Source organism: Hesperophylax consimilis, chromosome 9, assembly GCF_061612785.1.
Source record: "Hesperophylax consimilis isolate HC1 chromosome 9, BYU_Hcon_1.0, whole genome shotgun sequence".
NCBI classification, from domain to species: Eukaryota; Metazoa; Arthropoda; class Insecta; order Trichoptera; family Limnephilidae; genus Hesperophylax; species Hesperophylax consimilis.
In genome coordinates, this window is record NC_142844.1 from 2819251 (window position 1) to 2844804 (window position 25554).

Sequence of the window (25554 nt, forward strand, 5' to 3'; positions counted from 1 at the left end):
GAGGAAACTACAAGCCAAAAATGTGTATATTCTTAGTATACCTTATATTGTAGGTAATAGGCATTAAAATAGCTTGAAAAACGGAGTGTAGAAACATTCGATTTCAAGAACAAAATTTTATTTTTTATTTATTTTGTAAATAATTTTAAAAGAAAGCAAAAAAGGTTAATCATGTGAAACTGTCACAGATAATTTTAGCAATAATCCTGTCTTTTTTAAAAGTTGTTTACTTTACGCGTTCATACATTGATTGATTAATTAATCATTGAATGATTAATCAAAATAGTGATTTAGCATTAAAAGAGCTTCCCCTTAAAAGAGCTTGTATGATACGATGCGTGAAAGTGAATAAAACAAGGGGTTGGTGCAAAATCGTGTTTTTTGGCAATCGTTTTATCCTATTGTCCTTCCTCTGGGTAGAAGTGGTATTACATTTAGTTAGGAATGTATAAAAAAAGATTCATAACATGTTTTTTCTTTCCTAATTAACTACATGGTTGTATTGTAATTTTAACAACAATAGTTGAATAAAGAAAGAAAGGCAATATTTGAAAAAAGATATCTTGGTTCGGAACACGGTATTGACTTACCTTGTTAAATATTTACCGTAAACATACGTTCATTCTTCCCATTCCAAACTGAAATCAGAAAATGAGAAATATGAAGTCTGGAGTTACTACACAATAGGTAATATGAACTCCGCACCATCCTGTCGTTGCAATCTCCCTTAGTAGAGGTGGAAGGATAGGGGTAGGAGAAATGCAGAGGGTGTGTTTTGTTGATAATAAGAGGAACCTTTTCATCCAACTTGTTTCATAGTTAAACGATTTTTTTTTTAAATTAGCTCTTCCACATAGGTATATAATTCCTCACATGGCCTATGTCATTTTTGGGGATGCGGTGTGGAGCATCTATTTAGTGAAGAAAGGAGAGGAAGTTCTGGAAAGGAAAAAAGCATGAGGGGAGGGTAGAAATACGGAGGTCAGTGTGTCCAGGAGTAATGGACGTATGAATCCATTCCTCCCACGGCGGTGGGAGGCGATGTTTCAAGATAGTCCTGCAGGAGAGGTCAAATGATCTTCGGTAATCAGTCTCTCCTGATCCTCCAGATCCCGATCATTTGCCGCCAAGACATAGAAAAATCTTGGTTCTGATTTTGAAAATGACCCTTCGAAGCAAATCCATGTTTTAGAGTTCATTGAACCGGATTTAAAGACACACAGGTGAAATTAGCATTTTTATTAAAGGTAAGGTCATTGGGGATTATCGTTAATTCGAAATTAAACCCTGGTCATGATTCAATTATAAAACCGTAATAATAATTTAGTGGAACAGAAATCATGAAGTAAGCTTTTCATTCAAATTTATGTAGAACCCATGCAGAAGAAGAGTATTATTCTAACCTCAATTATTATTATTATCGGGGTATTTTATTACAACACATCTACAATTTCTGCGAAATTATTGACAACTGCACGTAATTTAGGTATTATTATTATTTTATTTGAATGAAAAGTTACCACACGGCTATTAACTCGGTGTGTGAATTTGAAAACTTGAAAAGATGAGCTAACTTTGGGCTGCATATAGTTTTGGGAGCATCCATTATAATTTTTTGTGTCATTTGAAATCTATGAAATCGGGAGATGAAAAAATGCAACGCTTCGCAAAACCATTAGGGCACCCCCCGAACAAGGAATAATACCTTATTGAATAATACCCGGGAGTTGTATTGCACAAAGATCGGGATTAGCATTGTAATCGCTGTGGTAATCAGTACTTGTGTGCTTTGCGATTTCGCAGAGCTTTGTTGAGCTTTCAACGTGAAATACGGACTAAGGGATTTGATGTAGCTTTTGTCTACCTAAATATGTTTTGTGACCATTGGCTTCACGTTGATTAAGTGACTTTCTGCTGGTAGGTTATCTAATGGAAGTACTGACTGTTCGATTAACCCAAAACGATAAAAGAAGGTTTTCATATTGAAATCGTTTTGTGATTATTCCATATCCCAGTTCCTATTCAAATTGTATTTTCCTTTGTTATTTTAATGAAAGTCTTAGGACGGGTTGTTTCGGAGAATTTGAACAATTCATCAAATTTCAACGTTCATTTTCAAGTTCTGTGAAAGATTTTTTCAAGTTCTGTTGAATGATATAATAACAGAACTTGAATAGGAACAAAATTTTTTCATAAAATAACTTAGCATCATTTATCGCGTGACTATTATAAATGTTGCCTTTGATTATTAAAAAATAAATATTTCTGCTACAAAGTAAAGTACAATTTTATTTATTGCCTTATAATTAATTATTATTAATTATTATATATTATTAATTATTGCCAGATAGACATTTAATATATCACTTGAAACTGAATAACTTCGTAAGTTGCAAAGTTATCTATGATTATATTAAGAATGTTATGTCACTAAGTTAATTAGTTTAGGGCTAGATTCACTTTCATATCTAAGCAAAACGTTTTCATTAACCATAAAAATTACAATTTATCATTCTTATACGAACCAAATAATTATTCAAATATTAATTTGCGTGTTTTGATAACGCTGAATTAGATTCCCCGCATTGTCGACAATTACGGCAGAAGCCAGAGGAAGACAAGGCTTATGTCGTTATTATTTCTGAAGGGTACAGAGTAAAGACTTCGAAACAATAGGAAGTGGCATAAGGTTGCCGGGTTTCTATTCTTATAATGACTCGTCCATACTGGTGAGTCGAAATCTGAGAGCTTTTCAGGGAGCTTTTTTCCATAGCTTTTATGCTAATGCAGTATCACTAGAATATTAATGAATAACATCTACATGCCAAATTTTGAATTTAAGTCTGAGGAGCACATTAATTAATTTTATCCCTTTAAACTTTCCATCGTTTTCTCAATATTTTACTTAAAATGTTTTCATTTTGTTTCGAATAACTTTAGTTATGTTAATTTTGAAAACTTGATTTGGTTTATTTAGGTCAAAGAGTTCATTGAATTTTAATAAATAGATATAGAAATCAAAAGTAGTTCGATATGGTTTGAGATTTTCACGGTCAAAAACACTATTTATATTTATTTTTTGGGTATTATACCGTGTTGCGATATCTCCTTCTTTGGCCAACGTTTCGGACAGCATTACAGTACCCATCATCAGAGCAGATGTGTAATGGATGCTTTTCAAAACGCTGACTAAAGGGTAACACTTCAATTCCTCAAAAATAAATCACTATAGATCGAAATAATTCATTGTACCTACTTAGACGGCATTTAAGGTTAAACGTGACGTTCGTTATAATCTACGCGTTTATAGAGGGCGGTAATTTACTTAATGCATGCCGTTTTAGAATTATCAAGTTCACGGTAATATATTTTATCGAGTGGCATCACCTTTTTTTTCTTTCGCGAATGTCAAATGTCACTTTTTCTTCAACAAAGTGAAGATTCTCGAAAATTGGTTGGAGGTTACAATTACAGTTTTGTTTTGCTGTTATTATTTTGATTTTCTTAGGTAAGTAGATACAATAATACAATACTTATATGTAATAACTCGTATTTTTCCGGTACACTTATTAGTTTTGAGAATTTTTTTTTGGTTTTTTATTTTTTTTTTCATACGTAAATTGTTCATATTAATTTTTATTAAATACATGGTGTTGTAAACCTGCAACATTTTTTTTTAATCAAATATCATTAAAAAATTACAAAAAAATAAAATTCTTTATATTTCCTTGCATATGCATGTATCTACAAAATATATGCGCAGGTGGTACGCCTGCTTTTTGAATGTGTAAGAGCGAGATGACAGATCGACGTATAAAAGATGCGGGATGCATCTGCTCGCTCTCTTTTCCCAATAATATCTACAAAATATATTTTTTTTCCAGAAAAAATAATAAATCATGCATTTGAGGGTTAAATATTTTGTCCATATTAAAACTCAATTCTTTCAAGAAGTATGAAAAACATTCTAATTCAGTCTTGGATTGAATCATCGGTACAATGTTGTACATGTATGCTTTTCTTGAAGAATTAAGTTTTTATATGGACAAAACTATTTATTCATATTGCGTATGTTAGGGCGGAAACAAATAATAGAATTACTTGCGAAAAGCGCATTTTAATAAAAAAAAATTGTTAATCCTCTATGAACGCATAGATTATAACGAACGTCGCGTTTAACGGTATTCATTACGTCTCAATAAATCATTTAATCATATTACAAAAAATTTCGTTTACTGAACTTGTATCTGCCATTCTCAAAAATTCCATTAATTTCACAAGTAGATATACATGTTCTAATACTGATAAAAATATTTATGACGTGTCACAGACTTTAAAGTAATTGACGTATAGAAAACAGAGAGAATAATGTCGCTTCTTCATATTTCTTTCAACATGCATCAGCTAGGATTGAGTAAAATAAATTAAATCATGTACTCTTATTCAAGACTCCGTTATAAGCATTGAAAAAGAAGATTATAAGTAAGCGACTGTCAATTTATAAAACACTACTTTTTTAAAGTAGAGGAAAAATCTCTCGACATCTTAGTTAAGTAGCGTCTAAAGAAACATTGTGATTTTTTCATGCCTTCAACATATAATAACAGAACCAGATGTGTTTTTTTCTACAAAGGGAATTTCAAAAATCACTTTTCAACTTGACATCTGAATTGATATTATCCTTAAAAATACATATTTTTTAAAGGATTAAAAATAGTGTTCAAGAGAAGTATGTTAGGTATATGTCGACAGAAATTAGGAATGCGGACTCTTGACGCTTGAAACAGTTCTGTACGAGGCTTGTTTAAAAGTCAGACTTTACATTTACAGATGTCTGCTTATATCAAGAAAAATAATGAGCCCCCGGGCTGGACCTTTTGGGTAGCAATCCGGGATATCACTGCATCTCCTCTCAGAGCTCCTCTCATAGCTCCCAACATCCGCAGCAAAGGTTTCCTCGCAAATGGAAAGCCATGTAGCCAAGTGGCGAGATGTAATGATAAAATTAAGAATGGGATGCAAAGCCACGCTTTTCTCATCAAAGGAAAAGAGATTCCTTTTTGAGGCACACACGGCTTAATGGCGGCGTTTGGCACTTAGCTCGCTACCAGATATGCACTTTAGATAATGTCGATGCTAATAATTTATTCACTTCTCTGTACAGACGTGGTCTTACAGTATTGTTATTTGCTGAAAGGAATAGTTTAATGCCCGCACGCGTTTTCATTGAGCTCAAAGCGTATCGTGTACAATTAAAATTTACCCTTTTACCTTTAGGAAGGTAAATTACATGCTTGAAACATTGAACCAATTTACATGTTCCTGTGGACAATTATTTATCAAAATCCTGTCTTTTTTTGGCAATTCACAAGTCGGTAATTATTTTATGCTGGGGGCGCATTTCGATGGTCGTCTGTATTTGCTTGTTACAAACTTCTATTCACAACGACATAAGAAATAAATAATTTTGGCAATCATTGTGCCAAAATTATTTATTTGTGTAATATTATTATTCCTATAGCATTAAACTTTAAATTAAATTTCAGGAATGACTTTCAAAAAGTTTCGTTTCTTCAATTATTTTAACTTAATTAACGATATATTGCAGGTGTGGCGAACCTTTTTGGGCCCGCGTGCCAAAAATCCTCAAAAATTATTTCTAGATTGTGTGGCGTGCCCAAGCTGTAAAAATAATTAACCAAATAGATGATATAAAAAAAAGTTTTTTTTTAAAATTTTATTCATAAGCTTTAAAATTGCAATAGAGTTTCATAAAAATAAAGTCATAATCAATAAATGTACATATTAGTTATTTATCAATGAGATTTTTGCTGTTGTACATTCGATGACAAATTTTTAATATCTTTTTTTTTTTTTTTTTTATATTTACTCCACACAGGAGGCCCTGAAGAAAATAATTTCCCTCAGGGCCTATGTCATCTTTGGGGATGCTGTGTGGAGGGTCTTTTTGTGGAGAGGAAGGAGTGAACATGGGTCTTGAAGAGTCCCATGTTGTAGGAGGGAGGAAACACAGAGGCCGGCAGTTCGTTCCACAGCCGAGCTGTTGAACTTAAGAACGAATCATAGAAGCGACCCGTTCTCATGTGACAAGTGTCAACTGTGTACAAATGTTGGGCGCGCGTTTGGCGTGTATCCCGACTACGCACCGGTGCCGAAGGGATCAATGACGCTAGTTCCTCAGAGCATCTTCCATTGTAATACCGATAGAACAAGGACAGCATACCTACCTGACGCCTGTGCTCTAAAGATTGCAGTCCGTTTGTTAAGATTGGGGAATCTATCAAACGGACCGCCCGTTTCTGCACAGAGTCAAGGGTTTTTTTCAGGTATTTTGGGGCTCCAGACCAGAGATGGCTGCCAAATTCGACAGTAGGGCGCACTTGCGATTTGTACAGGGTGAGCAGTTGTGTACTATTAAAGTATCTGCGGGCCCTGTACAGTACGCCCAGCTTCTGAGAGGCCAACTTTACTCTAGCTTCGATGGAGCCCCCGTACCTGAGCTGGTCATTTATAGTTACACCAAGCATATCAATGGAAGGCCTGTTCGGAAGATTGCTTCCGTTGAAGGAGACTAGATTATCATTTGGATCCCTTTTAGACGTAATCAGACAGGATTGGGTCTTTGAAACATTAAATTCGACGAGATTATTTTTACCCCAGGAGGAAATACTCTCGAGATAACCGTCCATTCTCTGCTTCAAAGCCCTCCGAGCCGTTGGAGTTTGTGTGCCCTTTGGGGGCTTGTCAAACAAAAAGCTATCATGAACTGTACTGTCATCCGCGTAACAATGAATCGGTGCACATGTCAAAAGGTCATTGATGTGCAACAAAAACAAAGTCGGAGACAGAACCGATCCCTGTGGGACGCCAGCATTTATGGAGTGCGAGGAAGAGGTGAAACCGTCAGCAACCGCCTGAATCGACCTATCCCTTAAAAAGTCAGCAATCCACGTACACAGGGATGCGGGAAGTCCGTAAGAATGCAATTTGTTGACAAGTCCTCGGTGCCAGACCCGGTCAAAGGCCTTGGATATGTCTAGTGCGACCGTTTGGGTCTCACCGTGACGTTCCAGGCACCGCCCCCAAACATGCGTCACATACGCGAGAAGATCACCGCACGAGCGGTTCCGCCGGAATCCGTATTGACGGTCGTTGATAATTTTGTTCTTCTCGAGGTATGTGAGCAGTTTGTCGTTGATCACACGTTCCATCACTTTGGACAGAACTGATGTGATCGCTATGGGGCGGTAGTTGGCCGGGTTGGAGCGGTCACCTTTCTTGGGAATAGGGTGAATTACCGCTTTTTTCCAACCAGAGGGCACAGTGCCACACTTCAGGGACATTTTGAAGAGCTTTGTCAAAACTGGAACTATTTCCGCAGCACACCTCTGCAATACCAGGGCAGGTATTCCATCAGGTCCACTAGCTTTGTTAACATCGAGCCCCCGTATGACGTGGAGTACATCCCGATGCCGGATCCTCAGCTTTTTCATATAGAAGCCGCAGTGAGGAACCGACGGCGGAACAGCACCCCCGTCGTCGAGGGTCGAGTTTTCCGCAAACATTTTCCCTAAAAGGTTTGCCTTTTCGGTGGCGGTGTTTGCTAGTGAGCCGTCAGGTCTGGTAAGAGGTGGCAAACTGGGTTTGCAAAAATTTCGACCTATTGAGCCCGCAAGCGACCAGAATGCTCTGCTGCCATGCGGGCAGGCAGCCAGCTTTTTGCTGATCTGCAGGTCGTGTTCGAATTTTGACCTATTGATGATTCTCTTGCATTCCTTTGCCGATTTGTTGTATGCTGATCTGCTTTCGGGCGTTCGAGATGTGTTGTAGGCTCGGTAAGCCGCGTTTTTTCGTCGAACTGCTTCGGAGCATTGTCGACTGAACCACGGCTTTGAGCCCACACCAGTTTCTTTAGTAGTCGATTGTATGAAGCCATCCATCGCCGATTTGATGACTTCACCAATCTCCTGGGCACATCTTGAAGGGTCCGAAGTCCGAAAACAAACAGCTGACCACGGAAAAGCATTGAAATGGGCCCGCATACCGAACCAATCTGCTGACCTATAGTGCCACACTTTTCTCCTCAGCCTCTCATTGGTTGGTCTGAGGCTAACGGGGATTGATGTCGTCACTAGGCAGTGGTCAGATGATCCCAGAGGCGCTGTGACGTCAATCTTATAACCGTGTGGCACAGTAGTTAAGAATAGGTCTAACAGATTGGAGCGGTGAGTCTGGACATCAGGAACCCTTGTAGGCTCCTGAACCAATTGCTCTAATCCGTAGCAAATGGCAAAGGATTCCGCCTGTCGGCCAGCCGAGTCCGTTGGGCCTGAGAACTTCAACCATGGTTCGTTATGAACGTTGAAGTCCCCCAGAACAACAAACTCGGCCGAAGGGTAGCGGGGCAAGAGATCATCAATAGTATCGCTCAAATGTTTGAAGAGCTCGGAAGTGTCTGATTCGCTATGGTTCGGTTATCATATTTCGTCACTTTTAGTAACACACACGACCAAGTGGATTCATCAGTCATTCTCGTTCTTGAATCACATTTTATGAAATTCATTTCTGAAAATAATGACTCACAAGCATATGTAGAAGAGAAAATTGATAATATTGCTCTCGCTAGTTTTTTTTTAAATCGCTAAAGATTTCTGGAATGGATTTCCAAGTTATCATTATTTCTTTTTCTGCATTTTTATTATTTATGTTCGTTAATCGATCGTTCTTTATTATTTCCAAATCATTTCTCAAATCAACAAATTTTGTTTCCGTAGGGAGCTCGATTAGAATTCGATAAATTGCATTTCAAATATTTGAAAATAAAAGAAGAATATGAACGATTGTTCAGATATTTTTGAAACAACTGGTCAAATCAAAAAAAAATATTTTTTAAACTTAAAAATTAAAAAAAATAAAATTGAACTTGGAAATCGTTAGTGTGCCATCCAAATGATCAAACGTGCCACCTCGGGCACGCGTGCCCTAGGTTCGCCACACCTGATATATTGCATTGATTATAATTAATTGAAAATAACAAGCTTTGTCAGACACAATGATATTTGATAGTGGCTTATATAAAGTTTGTTATTTTTATATAATTTTAAAAAATGCAACAGTACAATTATTGCACTAGAAATTAATTAAAACTATTCAGTTTTTCTCATATTTTTCACGAACTTTTTATGAAAAAGATTATTACTCAATGATAACTAACATGCACAAAATTTTGTTTCAAACAAAATGCAACACATCTTCTAAAGATCCCGTCGGTAATCTTTTTTATATGTGTGAAAACCGTCCCAACTGCTCCCAACCATCTGGACTGTGAGACTATGCATCCCAATCAGTGTATGTTGTGAGGCTGAAGGTAGTGTGGTGGGGAAGGAAATGGGAAAGAAGAATGTAGGAAAGTACTTGGCTATTCAGATCTGATCACCAAACACAGTGAAAGCCATTTAAAGCAACGTTTCAATTCTGAATTGTGGTCTTACACCAGAGCGATGCTGAGAGTATTTTCCATTCTCGAGGCTGCCGCAAATATGAAACACATTTTTTTAATGGGTTAATTGTGAAATAATACAAATTAATCAAATAAAATTTACTCGGGGACAGCGAGATTTGAACCCGCGACCTCCAGCTTGCTAGTGGAGAGCCTTATGCTTTTATTATTATTATTATTAATTCCTGATTTAAATATTTCTTATCGTCAACTTCAGATTGATTGAGATGTGTGTAAAACGTGCATTATCTTTTGCATATCTATAAGGCTTCATTAGACCGAGGCCCCGCGCTCGGGCTGTGCTCGGGTGTGCTTGAATTAATTCATTATGCATCACGGTACACCCACAATACAGACTCTTGACATCTCAAGCCCGCGATACACAATATACACATGTGGTAAAAGCACTGCGTTGGGGCCGAGCCATGGGCTGTATGCTGTGTGCTTTGCCCCAAGTCTTTGCGAAGGGAAGAAGCGCGAATAAAATTAGCATCTTGCAATTTTTAACACGTTTATGTTTTGCTACCGATGTAGTTTTTTACACAACATTATAGAATATTGATGAGAGTGCAATGTTTCAATTAGTCCCTTAAAGAAATTGGTTCTATTTGAGTAGGATACTTTGACAACTTTAAAAACAGTTTTTTCAGTTTAAAAACATTCTCGACTCGTAGGAATACTCACTGCAAGTGAAGAAAATATGGTAAAAACAAGAAATGTCAATAATTCAAGACACATTTGAGTAAAGGCAAGGCCAAACCGCCGCGATCATTTTGCGTCCGCGATGGCGTTCACGGTCAGCATCCTGTGTGCGTGCAGAACCGTTCACACCAAACTAGCGATCAATTAGCGATCAGCTGGCGTCCGTGGCACTTGTATAAAAAAAAACGTTCTATGACGTTCTAAAACGTTATACGTTCGTGTCGGTTGTGTGGTAGGTATAGCTCGGAGCGGGAACCATTTAAATAATCATAATCATGTTTGGAGACGAATCTGAAGAAGAATTATTACTTTTAGCGGCTATTGCAGATGATGAAGATAGTAGCTTATCTACCCTAATAACGAATATTTTCGATTTACGGTTTATTTATTTATTAAGTTGGAGTTTATAATTCGGTAATCGAACCTATGTATAGTGGCTATATATTGGATAAGTTGGCCGATTTTTTTAACCACTGCAAGTATTTTATTTTTATTTTAATAATATTCGTTATTAGGGTAGATAAGCTATTGGGAAGATGGTGAAAAAGCCCCTGAAAAGTGTAAATTTACTTAAAAGACGGTTTGGTAAGATAAATAATTTCGACGGGTTGGTAGGATAAAATGAATCCCATAATGAAGTTTTGTTAGAATTTATGTATATTTGAATAAACTATTTTTTAATGAATTTTAATTACAAGAGTTTCTTTCGATTTCAATATTTTAAATATCAGATTAATGGGGACAAAATTAAATAAGAATGGTTTACACTTACATAAAACAAATTAATCGAACACATACATAATAATTACAACTTCTTTTGTACAAAATATAAACATAGAACTGTGCTAAAAAATACACGCGTTCCGACGCTGTGTAGTCAATACACATCTCAAAATAAGCGATTTAATATCGGAAAAATATGAATATTCATAGCTAATCGATTATGTTTATTATATTTTATATCAAAAGTGATAGTAATTGTAATTTAATTGCTGAAAACATGAAAAAACCATCGGCAGATGCTAATTTCGTTGATCATTCTCTCTGTATTTGTATCCGACATCATGAGAAATACCACAAACTCAGAGATAATTACGTTGCGTGCAGCGTGCAGATCCTGCAAGCAGCAACTGATCGCGGACGCGAGCGATCGCCGCGTCCGGATGCTGCACAGGACGCCGCGGCCAATCTGAGAACGCTTCGATGTGAACACGTTGCTACAAGTTCATACACAACATCTGATCGCCACCGTGCACGGGATCGCGGACGCGCTTTGAACGCGGCGGTTTGTTCAGGCCTTAAATCAGAATGTATTTTGACACTGAGATTTTTACACTTTCATACTTTCTAGTAAATTTGCGAGTGAACGTTCACGATTCTTGCCTACTAGCAATAACCGTGTAAACCGTCATTGTTTTTGCCAGCAATGATTGTTGCTAAAACAATTTTGCATTGTGAAAGATACACAGTAATGATACTAGATTAGGCAGTGTTTTTGACGGCCTCCCTGGTCAAAGGGTAAAGATTAGCAATCTGGATGTGGCGAGTTCAAATTTCGGCGTGCGCAAATAAATGTTATTTTAAAAATTACTATTTAAAAATAATATACAGTATATTTGTGGCACGTTACAGAATGGAAGAAACTCTCAGTATCGCCCTGGTGTAGGACCACTATTCAGAATTGAAAAGTTGCTTGAAGCGCGGATTTTGACCGGTCAGTGGTTGAGTGGGCATAGCGCTTGGGTCTCACCCGAGCGTCGCGTGTTCGATTCCTCGGCTGGCTAAGTCCTCCATCACAACACAAGCAACATTTTCGGCTTTCTGTGGTGGTAGTAGGAGATTTTCAAACATTGTTGGGTTATTCGTAACCCGGGAATGTTTGTCTTTCTTTAAAAAAAAAAAAAAAAAAAATTGGCTTTGGCCTCTTTCACTCTTTCTCCTCACAACATACCCCAATTAGGGATACCATAGTCTCACTGGCTCCAGAGTGTTGGGTTGGGTGGTAATTGGTACTCCTGTGCGGTTTCACCTAAAAAAGTAAAACGTGTTCCTGCAATTTGGGATTTCGACTGATGAGATTACTGTTTTTTTTTTCTATATTGATGTATTATATTTAGATGAGACATTAAGCGATAACATAGGTTCAGCATTTTTACCTCCAACTGACCTCCAACTCTCCCAACGCTCTAACTAAGACTACCAAATCCGGTCTAACTAAATTTATTGTTATTCTTAACTAAAGTTATTCTGAAGTAGGGAAATCGTTCACTGAAGATGCTCACCTGTAGATTGGCTAAGATCGGCTATTTTCGTAACCATTCGGGTATTAGACCGAAACATCACAGCTATCTCTATCATACTACTACTGGCACCTATGGAGACACCTTAAAACTACATAAAAGTATAAATATACTAATGACATGCGTTGTGAGACATTAAATCTATATGCTATATATTTATAAACACTGCAGTATAAATATAATAAAATTAAAATTAAAATCATTAATCCGGACAAATTCTAACCACCGATTATGGTGATATTGTGTTTATTTATTGATGTATTTGTCAGGACAACATCTTCAGATTATATTACTTAATTATGAGGGTAAAAGGGGGGAACTAAGAAGCCGTGTTAACTTGATTTGCTGTACATAATTTGTCTTGACGGAGAGTTGACGATGAAACATATATCAAATGTCTTGTTATTTTTTTTACGTGTGCATAAGCGTGAAGTTTGTTACAACTCCTGTAAGTATTACGTAAGTAGTCCGTGTTTCACTGAAATAATACCAATGTAAACATACATGAGTGACCAGAGGCGGATTTGCAGTCTTGGCCGCCCTAGGCCCCAGACCATGTAGCCGCCCCTTTCTCAGTACCCATCACATTGACCAGGAGTATCCAAACTTTTCAGTAAGTTCCTAGGGTCAAAACCGTTTTAATTTTCCTGCCATTATCATTCATGGTTCATGGGGTGAGATTTATCCAGGTCTTGGCGGCGGATACGTCTGCCCACCTGCTGCGTGGCGGGCCGGATCGAGAGAGACTAGGTGAGGGAGGCCTTTTGACCTTTCCAGCCGGACTATCTTGACCCATCGCCTTGCACCGCAGTTGGAGGGATGTATTCATACGTATGTCACTCCTGGACACACTAATCCCCAGATTCCTACCCACCCCTCATACATTTTCCTTTTCAGAACTTCCTATCCTTCCCTTCCTTAAAAAGACCCTCCACACAGCATCACCTAAGATGACATAGGTCGTGAGGGAAATATTTTCCTCAAAGCCTCCCGTGTGGAATTAATGTAAAAAAATACGCTTGCTAAATTCGCTAGTTCAATTACTGTATAATTGTCGATTGTCGCAGGCCGGATTGATGACATTGGCGGGCCGTTGTTTGGAGACCCCTGATATAGACTATAGACTACATAATGAATTTACTTTATTGACAACTTTTATCGAAATCGATTCAGAAATTTAGTTGACTATAATAGCTGCTAATTTGTAATACTTTCTAAGGTTTCAAGGTATTGAATAAAACATTTAAAACAGTTTTAGGTTTAATTTATTTAACTACTTTCAGGTTTATTCTCATACAATAATTTATAAGTGTTTCACAGTTACAATTAGGGTTGCCAGATACGGGCTGGATAAAAAGTTATTATTAAGTCTCCAAACAAATAAAAGAAATCAGCACCTCTTTTAAATAAAAATCAACTTAAGGTACATATTCGAATATAATAACTAAACTTAAAATACAAATTAAAACGTTGGTAAAAAAATTTACACAAAGCATTATCTAACATAAAAAAAAACTGAACTCAAAACAAAAATCTGGCAGTTACAATTCTCGTCTGCACTTAAGTGCAGCAAAATCATTAATTAGATCTTCGCAATCCAATGTCCTTAAAAAATCTGCTTCTATGTTAAGCAAAGAAAGATTGTTCAGCCTTTGCACCGCCATTGTTGTGCGTAAATAATTTTTTACACGTCGTAAACAAGAAAATGATCGGTCTCCAGAACAGTTACTGGCGGGAGTACACACACACACATTGACTTTTTTGTCACGATTGGCCGCCCCTAATATCTGGCCGCCCTAGGCCCGGGCCTACATGGGCCTAAGGGCAAATCCGCCTCTGTGAGTGACGAATAGGTAGTCTTCGACTGGATGATCTTTAGGTGATTTTCCATATCATTATCATATTTGAACCCATGCTATTGTACAAAAAAGGCTATGATACCATACAGTGAAATTCTTTCTTTTGGATTTGAGGATATCGCAAAAATCATAAGCTTTTATAGCCATAGCAAAAATTTTATAACGCTTTGAATATGGAAAAAAATTTACTATTAAGGAAATTCTTAACACCAGTCTCTCTAAATTATTTATTATATAAACACAGATTAATTAAGATATTTCAACGTTGCGAATTAAATTTATATTCAGCGAGAAATAAGATGAAAGCTCTGCCATTACACTCACTTAAAATCAAAGGTAATTGGTTAATATTTCCAAGTAATTTAGGCGTACAAAGAGCATTTTCAATGTGCCACATCGCTTATATTATCATTCAAAATTAAATTCACGGGTTGCCACATTTCGCTTAACCTGCCAATATCTCTAGAGACAATATTATGTTGTAGATAGGTATTATAGAGTAGTAAAGGAAAATCATTTTAAAGAAGACACGTTTGAATATATTTGTGCACGCCGATTTTTTTTATACATTTCAATAGTTTTTAGAACTGGTTTGGAAAAATCAACCTCATTCTCCTGTCTCAAGATACTGGGTGCGTAGTGACGTTTATCAATTATTATATTTATTTAAAATATATACTCAATTAGTTATTAATGAACAACAAGTTCTTCTAGAAGAAAACTGATTAGATATGATATCCAAATTAACATAAAAGTATTGAACTGCGTTGCGAACCGTTAGCTTACTACAGCGAACATAATTATCTGCGCAAAGTCTTGCAGCATTTGATTTTTATCGATTGCTTATCGACTAGTGGGACGACGGGCTTGACTGTTAGAAATGGAATGTAGGCGACAGCATGTTAAATAATTTGGGTGCGTATTGACTGAGAAAAAATGTAGTTTACGTACATAGTAAATAACACTGGTCTTAGTAAGGTACCTTGGTGGACACCAAAATCTGATGTATTGTATGTACCTTTATACATTATATTTTATAATTAGGATACAGATTTAAAAAAAATATTTGCATTCAAACTTTAAGCGTTAAAAAGGTATGTAAAACATTTTTTGATCGTTTTTTTATTATTATTTTTTTGCACCACTTTTTATTTTTATTTATTTATTTATTGCATCTCACTATACATAAAACACGTTCTTTTCTCATAAAAATCAACCTCACTAGGACTAAGCCTGTATCGAGGCAATTTGAGTGAAGCAAATATTAATCACAAACATAAGGTAATTCTACACACAAACACAAAATATTTCAAAATTAAAGAAAAAAATAAGTATTCCATGTGTTACCAGATGGGTAATTTGACAGTATATTGTAACAATATTTGAACCATAATTATTCATTTTTTTTATTTTTTTATTTTTTATAGTTAATACCTCACAAGAGTCCCAACTGCTCCCGTCTGGAGCCAGTGAGACTATGGCATCCCCAATTGGGGGATGTTGTGAGGCTGAAGGTAAGTAGGGAAGGGAAAGAGGAAGGTGGGGAAGTACCTGGCTATTCAGATCTAGTCACTAAACACGGCTAAAGCCATTTGGAGCAACGTTTCAATTCTGAATGGTGGTCTTACACCAGGGCGATACTGGTAGTATCTTCCACTCTGAAATTATTCAAAATAAGAAGCAAAGTAGATAATAAAGACAGATAGGGTGACATTCAGTTTTTAGCAAATGGCACTTACATAAAATATTATTATTTAAGAAAGGACAAGGATGAAAAAATATTAAGACAATCGTCTGTCAATACAAAAATCTTAATTAACTTTTTACATTTAACTAAGGATTTGGAAGAATATTAAACATAAGTGGTGCCTGATATAAATAATTTCTTTGACCAAAAGAAGTCTTAGTATGTACCGCCAATAAGTTCAATATAGAGCTAATTCTAGTTTTCCGCGTTTGTTGTGTTCTTTCAGCTAATTTAATATTTATAAAAAATCGACAAAGTATTTGAGTAATATATAGCTGTTTTATACTCATAATATTACATTCCTTATAGATAGGTTGGATGGATAACAGAAATTTTTTTTGTACATCACTTTAAGGATCAATTTTTGAGTAATATATATTGGTTCAACATTGGACTTTAGACATGATCCCCAGCATACTATGAAGCTTAACCTTACAAGAATAACTTTACAAGCAAGGTTTCCTTTCAGATGATTTACCTGTTCCTATACTAAAATTCGTAAATGATAATTGCAGCTTTTAGTCTCTAATTTATCTCCATTACAGTCTAATGCACTCTGTGGCGTCTTGTCACGTTGTGGTGACGCCGCATACTCAAGAGCACCATTTAATGAAGAGGCTTCCCATAGAGCCACTTTCAGTATCCTTAACTTGTGGTTTTATGGGCACTAGATTTAACGCGGTGGGGTTCTTTCCCAGTTGAAATGAGTAGTTATGATGTTACGACGAAATAAAACACCGACTTAATATGGACAAGAAATTTATTAATATATTTCTAAACTGCCATTATCATCACGTGCGGTCTTTAGGTTCATGTTGAACGATCAACACTGTTTATTTCTTCAATATCTGCAGCACGCTTTGACAATCGTCATACTATATTGGCATGGTGGTCCATGTATTTATGTCATCCATTCAAGTTATAAGATGTCTTTCCGTTGCTCATCTTCTATTATCAAAACGGGATTCTAATATTAGTTACCCATTTGCAGGTGTTCGAAGAATTCTAAGCAATGTTTCATAGTAAATGTCATTAGATTCGGTACGTTCTTGGCTTGGTTTAAAATTACTCGCCCAAGACACTACTGTCAGAAACCAGTGGCACCATGGCATCCCCAAAAGGGTTATATTGTATGGTTGAAATGGTGGAAATGGGAAGTAAATGGAAAGAGGGTGGTGATGAAGTGCCTGGCTCTTCAGATCTGGTCACCAAACACGACTAAAACCATTTAAATCAACGTCTCGGATCTGAATGATGTTCTTTCAACTGAGCGAAATTGAGCATCTACCACTTTGCTTTGGAAGTGACGAAGTCTCATTTTATTCCAAGCATTATTCTTCACAAATTTCCCTGGTTTCCCGGTACAACTTTTGTTTTAGTACCGGGGTACAGGCTAGGTTTAACATTTCCTTCAGTGATACACGTCGTTTATTACAAAGTGCGAAAGGCTATAACGGACCTATCAGTGGTATGTACGTAATGACTTGAGAACCGGGAATAACATTGTTGAATTGTTTCAGATAGTTCACCATGGAAGTGAGGCGCGTGCGACGCCGGGGCACGCCGATCCCCGTAGCGCCGCCGCGCATCCCGACGCCCATGCCGCCCCCACCACCGCCCAGAGAAGGCTCGGCTAGGGTCCATGCCCATCCTGGCTCTGGAAACGAAAGGTAAGTCTTTATGTGTGAATGCTGTAAGTAATTTTTAGTTTGCTTACAATTTTTTTCTTATGCTTAATATTATAAAGCGAATGGTTAATTTTACAACTACTCGTAGATCAATTCGCGGAGCTGATACTGCTGATGGCGGGTTAAGAAATGTTTCCTTTCCATTGGGCAGCGGATCGCCAATAGCGCCAAGTGCGCACAGTCAAAACCTATTTCGTTGATTAACCCTTCGAATGCCGACTTAGTACTTAGTACTCCTTAGTGTGGTCGGTGTAAAATGCCAATCGCCAGCCGTACGCCGGCTGAAATTATTTTCACATTTTCGGCAGGAATTTTTTCATTTTACGCCGGTCCTTCTTTTATTGGCATTGTTGTCCGATAATTTTATATAAATATTTTATATCAATCTCTTTGTAAGGGTTCCAACTTTTAGTATTATGTATTTTTTGTAATGTAATAAAAACGTACATTTTTTAGACTCAAAGTATCACTAAATGGCCCAACTCTGACTTTAACGTCATGCATGAAGTGTGTTAATAACTTACTCGTTTGTTTCAAAATTATATTTTTGTAAATTGTACCGTCTTACTATATTTAAAAAATATATACAAAACAACAAAAACATCTATGTACGAGTATATTTCCCGGGATAGCTACCTGTATTCAGAGAAATGTTTTACTCTCTCTCTAATGTTATTTAATGACAAAGAAATACGAAAATATGATTTAGTTTTATTATCCATAAGGTGAAAGAAGTGATCTTCATAAAAACCAAATAAAATTATATGAAAATACATACAGTAGGTTTTGTATAGCTTTGATGATCGGAAATAATTTTAAATTATTTAAATCATAATAAACTTCACACAAATAACATTTATAAATTAAAATTAATATAACATGACCAAACGAGGGTCTAGAAAAATATTTTGATTCATTATTTCCTTTTCAGGCGAATAAAACATATTTTCGTTTGCCATTGTGTTACAAAATACAATAAAACCGGGAAAAGTGAGGTGAACTAATGGCGAGACTACGGTGGATTTATCAGCACACTACGGGGGTACAAACGTCTGAAATCCACGGTGAATTCATCGGCACTTCATAGCATTCCAAGAATTGAAAGAGAACTGATATCCTTTCGATTCCTAGGCCTCAGACAGGATAATGAAATTGATCATAAATTAATTAAAGAATATCGACATTTGGAGGATGGAAAATTTTAGTTTACCTCGAGCTAGCGGACTTTATTCGTTTATCTCTTCAGCGGTTAAAGAGTTATGAATTATAACGTGTCTAGCATTTAAATTACAAATATGTACCTAATGTTGACTAAAGACTACATTTATTTATGTTTATAAAGATGATTGAAATACAATTTATCGAAGTTAAACGTTTTCATGACATACTTACAACTTACGACACACTACTTACTACTTACTACATACTACTTACTACCACTACTTACTAATTACTACTTACTATTTACTATTTACTACTTACTACTTACTACTTACCCAATGAGAGTGAGAGCCTTACCTTACCTAGAGACCTTGAACCCAGAGTTGTTCAGGGTAGAGTCCAGTTTATAAAGGCACCAGGAACTTTGTTGGAGGAGTAGGAAGATAATCAATAAAACAATGTATTACTTTTTACGAGTGCTGCCGGATGAGAAATGACTGCTAGTACCCTTGTACCATCATTCGCTACTACATTCATCGGACCAAATTGTGTATTTATTAGATGTTTTTAGTAGGGGTAATTACATTAATAGGGGTGATAATCCTTATCTCCTTAGAGGAATGCACGAGGAGATGGCAGCGTCGAACGATTGACATTCTTTATAATACCTGATAAGGCCGAAAACTCATTCAAATTAATTATTAATTAGAGTGATAAGATTTTTATCAACGATGTATCATCTTAGGAATGTGAGAAACAATTATTCAACATAATAAATGCACCCGTCTCATCAGTGTCGGTATTTATGGAAAATAAATACACAAATGACTGTCTCCGATATACTAAACATTGCTTGAAAAAAACTGAACATTATTTTTACTCCCGAAATGGCTACACTTTTTTTGTTTCGTTGAAAGATTTTCTTTAATATCTTCTTTGAAATTATTTTAGGAAACAGTTGAAACGTCGATTGTGAAATGATGGCTTCCCAATCTGCGTTTAAAGTCCGTCAAAGTGTCAATCATACGTCAAAAGCCAAATCTATTCATACTAGTGATAATTTCACAAACACATTTGCGTTCGCTTGTCAAGCTGAAATCCGAATGAAAACTAAAATATTTGCCAAGGTTCAGATGAAAACAGGACTGCGGAAAAATGCGAGACTGCTAAAAGGTTCAATCAAAATAATATATTCATTCACATACGGAAAGGTGAAATATATGTTTTATATTTTTTCAACTATTTAGACTAATTAAAAACAATTGTCCGAGTTATCCTGTTCATAATATCGTCGAAACATATCAATTAATTCTTTAAACATTTGTGTGAATAATCGCATATCAATCTTCGTTTTAGCCAATTTTAATATGCATTAGGGGGAGAGGCAATATCTTGGGAAATATCATGACTAAAAAGAATAAAATAAAATATTTATTTATTTTCTTAATATATTTTATATTAAAATAAATTTTCAGTCATTTCTACCTAGCTTCCGAATACATTCTAAAAAAAACTGTACATACTACACGTAGTGCCTGAAATATGACGCATGAAATTGTTTTCCTCATAGACAAAGAAATTATTACAAAAGTTATTGTTCCTTATATTGATGCTGGTATAGCTTATACACCGCTAACTATTATGTAATACCATTTTACAAATGTACTTAAAAACGAAATAAAATGTAATTTTGTAATGTTTTTAAAGGAATAAACAAATTAAATTGAATTGAATTGAATTGAATTGAATTGAAGTTAATTATAATTGATTATGTTCCTTATGTTAATCGCACGAGACAGCCGTTGCTGGAAAAAAGCAAATAAAACGCGTTATTAACATTTAAAAAACGCCCAGCATAAGGATACAAAAAAAGTACAAAGAAGAAAAAGAGTTTAACATTTTTGGAAATAATAGTGAATGACGAAAACAGGATTTCACGTCTTAAAATTAAAGACATAACATCATCATCATCTTCAGAACATTTCTAATTTACAGTTAACAGTTTGTATAAAATAAGGAAATCTGCTCCGTGAATAAACATATTTTGGGAGTGTGTGTATTTTTTAATGTAATTAAAATAATCAAAATAATATTTTTTTAAATACAAGTTGCTGCAAGAGTTCTTTGATTAACTCTATTTCCTAAAGCAGTATCTTTGTTTGCAAATAAAATAAATTAATATTTCACAATTAATCCGTGTACAGCTATCCATTGTTTGTCATCGTGTATTTTGCTTCTGTTTACTTCATAAATGTCAAAGTCGCGTTGACATATGACGCAATTTGCAAAATAAGGGCATCTTCCAATAGGGTGACAATTTTTACGCCACTAGGTGAGTAGCACATTGAAATCGATATCTTTAAAATATCGGATAGATAGGCGTAACTACCGATGTTTTTACACCGATCGACCGACCGACCAAATTAGTTAGTGATATCATTAATTGACATTTTTTTGTGATCAAATTGGCCCGAAAAGATTTAAAATGCCGCGTATACGACTGCTTTCAATTCTAAAAGCTTCGTTAGTTCAACTTCGTTCGTTAATAAGCCAGTAATTTTGCATAACGAAGGACTTTATTAAAAATAAACAGTGTATATTGAGAGTTAACCGAAGCTCATCTGATACTATAGAGCAAGGCTGCCCAACCTTTTTAACAGTTGGGCGAAATTGACGATTTTGAATCACTGGCGGGCCACTGAATAACTGACGGTTCCTATTTCCATGGGGGGGGGGGGGGGAGAATTTCTATAAAATATAATTCCACAAAATATCTGAAATCCATGGGGGGGGGGTTGTTACGGAACTTTGCTGAGAAAAAATTTCGCGCACCCAAAAACATCATATGTGATTCCCCACAACAATATTTTTCGAATTCCATGGGGGGGGGGGGGTGGGGGGTGGCTACAGGATTCCATTTCGGACGCAAAAAATATTATACCGGTGTATTTTTGTTTAAAAAAGATTTTTTCGCCGCTGATTCTCGTTCTGAGTAGCCTAAATAGCGATAAATCGCCTTCGCCTTCGTTGGCAACACTGGTAACCGCGCGCAAGATGCATTGTTTGTTTTACCGCGGGCCCGCGACACTTTTTCAAATTGGCGGATTGGCGGGTTTTTTTAAAATGGTTCACGCGGGCCACTTATAATTCGTTCGCGGGCCACATTGTGGCCCGCGGGCCTGGGGTTGGGCAGCCTTGCTATAGAGAAAGAGCTAAAATTTGTCGGAATAGGCGTCGAAACATTTCTTATCAATCTTTGACCGTGCTCGCAAATTTCGCTAACTGACCACAGATGACGAATAGACCTCCTCAAACCTACATTAATTAATTAAACCCATATCCCTAAATTCGAATGAGTCTAAAATTATCATACTCTTAGCTACTTCAGTAAAGAATCACAATTATTCACAACAACGAATTCATTATCCTTATACCCTTTTCGTTTCCTACTGCTGACATAATTCCGGCAATAGTGCTTCCAGGAATGTGTGACGTCACCACACATGTCTGGATGAGGTACAGCATTGGATTCTGGAGGAACAAGATGATTAGAATTCCTGAATGCCACATTCTAATTGGGTAGTTAAAAATAGAAATAATGAATGATAATGGCACAAAGATGACAGAAGTTATACATATTTTATGACGTGATAATTAAAAGCGAGAAGAAAAAATGTCTAGTTATGACTTATGACATCCCATCAATATCTTGTTTTACATTAAATATTTTTATGATGTTATATGTATATTTTATTAAAATGTTTTGTAAATGAAACTAGAGTAGCTTTACGCTGATTTGATTTTATTTATTTTCGAAAGGGTATTTGTTAATAAAATAGTTAACATCGAGGGTATATGTTAACTAATTTCTACATATCTGTGTCAAATTAGGCCAGTATCAACCTTAGCAACAACCAAACAAAATATATATTGAAATAAATTAGATCAAATTATATTTAAAAAAAATAATTTTAAGGCGATGCATCACGTCGTGTAACATTTGGAATCGGACCACTGACAATAACACTCCTTATGTAGATGGCGATTAAGTTTAAATCAGCCTCCTGTTTTTGTCTGATTTATGTGAGAAGTCATCGCCAAGAAGTATATATATATTGTAGAAAAATATATACCTACATTATTAGTATTTTGGAAATTAGCGTGCTTCTAATGGAACATTATTAAATACACCTTTGTGCCTTTATATTATATTTACCTCTTTATTTTAATGTATTAAGTATGAATATAGGGTACGAAAATTACGCAGTTGAAAACAAAAAGATGAAATCATAATAAATTAACCATTGAAGTCATTTAAACTCCATTATATCGTGCGTGTGCAATAACTGCACATGTAATTTTCAACCTACATTTAAAAATAAAACCGTATTAATTCTTGGGCAATATCCAATATTGTCAATCTGTCAGTTTAACACATCGGGGGGCCTCGCGTAAGCTCCGTAATTTGCTGTAAGTTTCTGTAAGCCGATGTTAGATTTGAGACACGGGTAATGTTGATATTGCTAACACACCCACGAATATCAAGCGGACAAACTATAAATAAAAGGTATTATCCTAAATGAACCCGGTTTAATTTTGCGTGGGCTTAGTTCGATGAAATTGTGTTGGTTGTTTTTAAAAATATAATTAGCAGCAGTGGAACGAACTCAACCTACCTACCTTATCGATATCAGTTATTCATATCGCTGATTCAAAGAGATCATGAAAATGTTGTAAGCTAATAAGTACACAACTGCTGATCGTGTAGAAATTGCGCGCTACTGTTGAATTTGACAGCCACCTCTGGTCTGGAGCCCCAATATTATTTAAAATTAATTAATTTGATATTGTAAAAACAAACAGTACATTGGTTACAGCGATGAAACAATTTACAGATATTAAATATTTCAAGTTGGGTACCTATGATATATTTCCTTCTAATGTCTTGTATGTGGTAATGTCTTGTATATTCAGTTATTACCAGGTGATGTGTGTAATGTATAGGTGTGTGTTTGTATATATGTAAATGTGTGCGTGTATGTGTAGGCGCATTGAACAGCTTATATGAATGATTACCAGGTGATGTGTGTAATGTATAGGTGTGTGTTTGTATATGTGTAAATGTGTGCGTGTATGTGTGGGAATGTATATGTATTGAACAGCTTATATTATTGACATGGTGCAACTTTTAAATTTGGGCAGTGAGTACGGAAAAATGTCGATGTTAGAGTTTAGACAAATATTATTGAATGTATGAAAAACACGGTTAATTGGGGAGTTAGAAAAAAACCCTTGACTCTCTTAACAAACGGATTGCAATCCTTAGAGCACAGGCGTCAGGTAGGTAATCTGTATTTGTTCTACCGGTATTACAATGGAAAATAACCTGAGGAACTAGCTTCATTGATCTAGTCAAAACCGGGAAATACGCCAAAAGCGCCGAACGTATGTACATGTTTGATATTTGTCACATGAGAACGGGTCGCTTCTACGAGCTCGGTTGTGGAACGATTTGCTGGCCTCTGAGTTTCCAATCTCCTATACATGGCTATCTTTAAGACCCACGTTCACTCCTTCCTCTCCTCAAAGATTCACCAAACAGCATCACAAAAGACGACATAGGTCCTGAGGGAAATTATTTTCCTCGGGGCCTCGTGTGTGGAGTTATTATAAAAAATGTAAATGTAATTGCTGCACAGGTACATTCATTTTAAACAACCGAACGTTGGAGTACCCAAGAAAGAAACTTTCATTCGTAATAATTTAGTGTGGGGTTGTTTCTTTGCTGATTTATGTAACCTTAACTATAACTTGTGTATGAAGTAGTCCGAAACTCTCTCTATCTCTATCAGCGTGTTCTGTCATCGTACAATTTGTACAACTTTTTAGTCTATATTACGGATCAACGCATATTTTTAAAGCTCGTTATTTCGTATTATTATCAAGCTGTGGAGTTTCCACAGTGTAAAAATTAATAACAGCCCCACGTCAAATTATTCGTTACAAACTTTTAAATTGAAATATTACTTGTTTTTTGTTATTTAAACTTTTTTCAAGTAAATTTGTTGGAAAACTAGCTGAAGCCCCCGGCGTTGCCCATGCTTTACACACAGTGTTTCGAAATTAAAAACAAACCGTGATTTTTCTATAGTTTTGAAGGTCAAAACTTCGTTAGTATCAAAATACTTAAGATTTGTATAGAAAATCAAATCCAAGCCGACCCCCCGTTGTCCGTCCTCCCGCCACAGGCATTTTTTTTTATATAATAGAAAATCTCCAAATTAAGGACGAATACAAATATTAAAGGAATTTCAGAATTAAAATGTATACCGAATTTCCTAACAATGGAATTAATCTCTCCATCACAAAGACGACAAAAAACCTTACATTTTTTCCATTTCTCATTGGCTCCAGACGGTTGGGAGCAACTGGGATTCTTGTGCGGTATTAACATAAAAAAATTACCGCATTTATCAATTGCAGATAAAAAAGCGAATACCTATAAATTCGTAATTGTCAACAATTCAGTTCCGAAAGGATTCAGTAAAGACTTCCACCGTTCATTCTACCGTTTGGA

General features: G+C 35.9%; 1 protein-coding gene across 1 annotated transcript in view; it reads left to right on the forward strand.

The window, feature by feature from the left end:
• LOC149420788 (uncharacterized) overlaps window positions 1-25554 on the forward strand; it is a 540529-nt gene that overhangs the window by 45305 nt on the left and 469670 nt on the right. The window contains exon 2 of the mRNA XM_089635118.1: window positions 17649-17798. Coding sequence (XP_089491244.1) covers window positions 17659-17798 — 140 coding nt within the window. The 5' untranslated portion in view covers window positions 17649-17658. The remainder of the gene's footprint in view (window positions 1-17648; window positions 17799-25554) is intronic.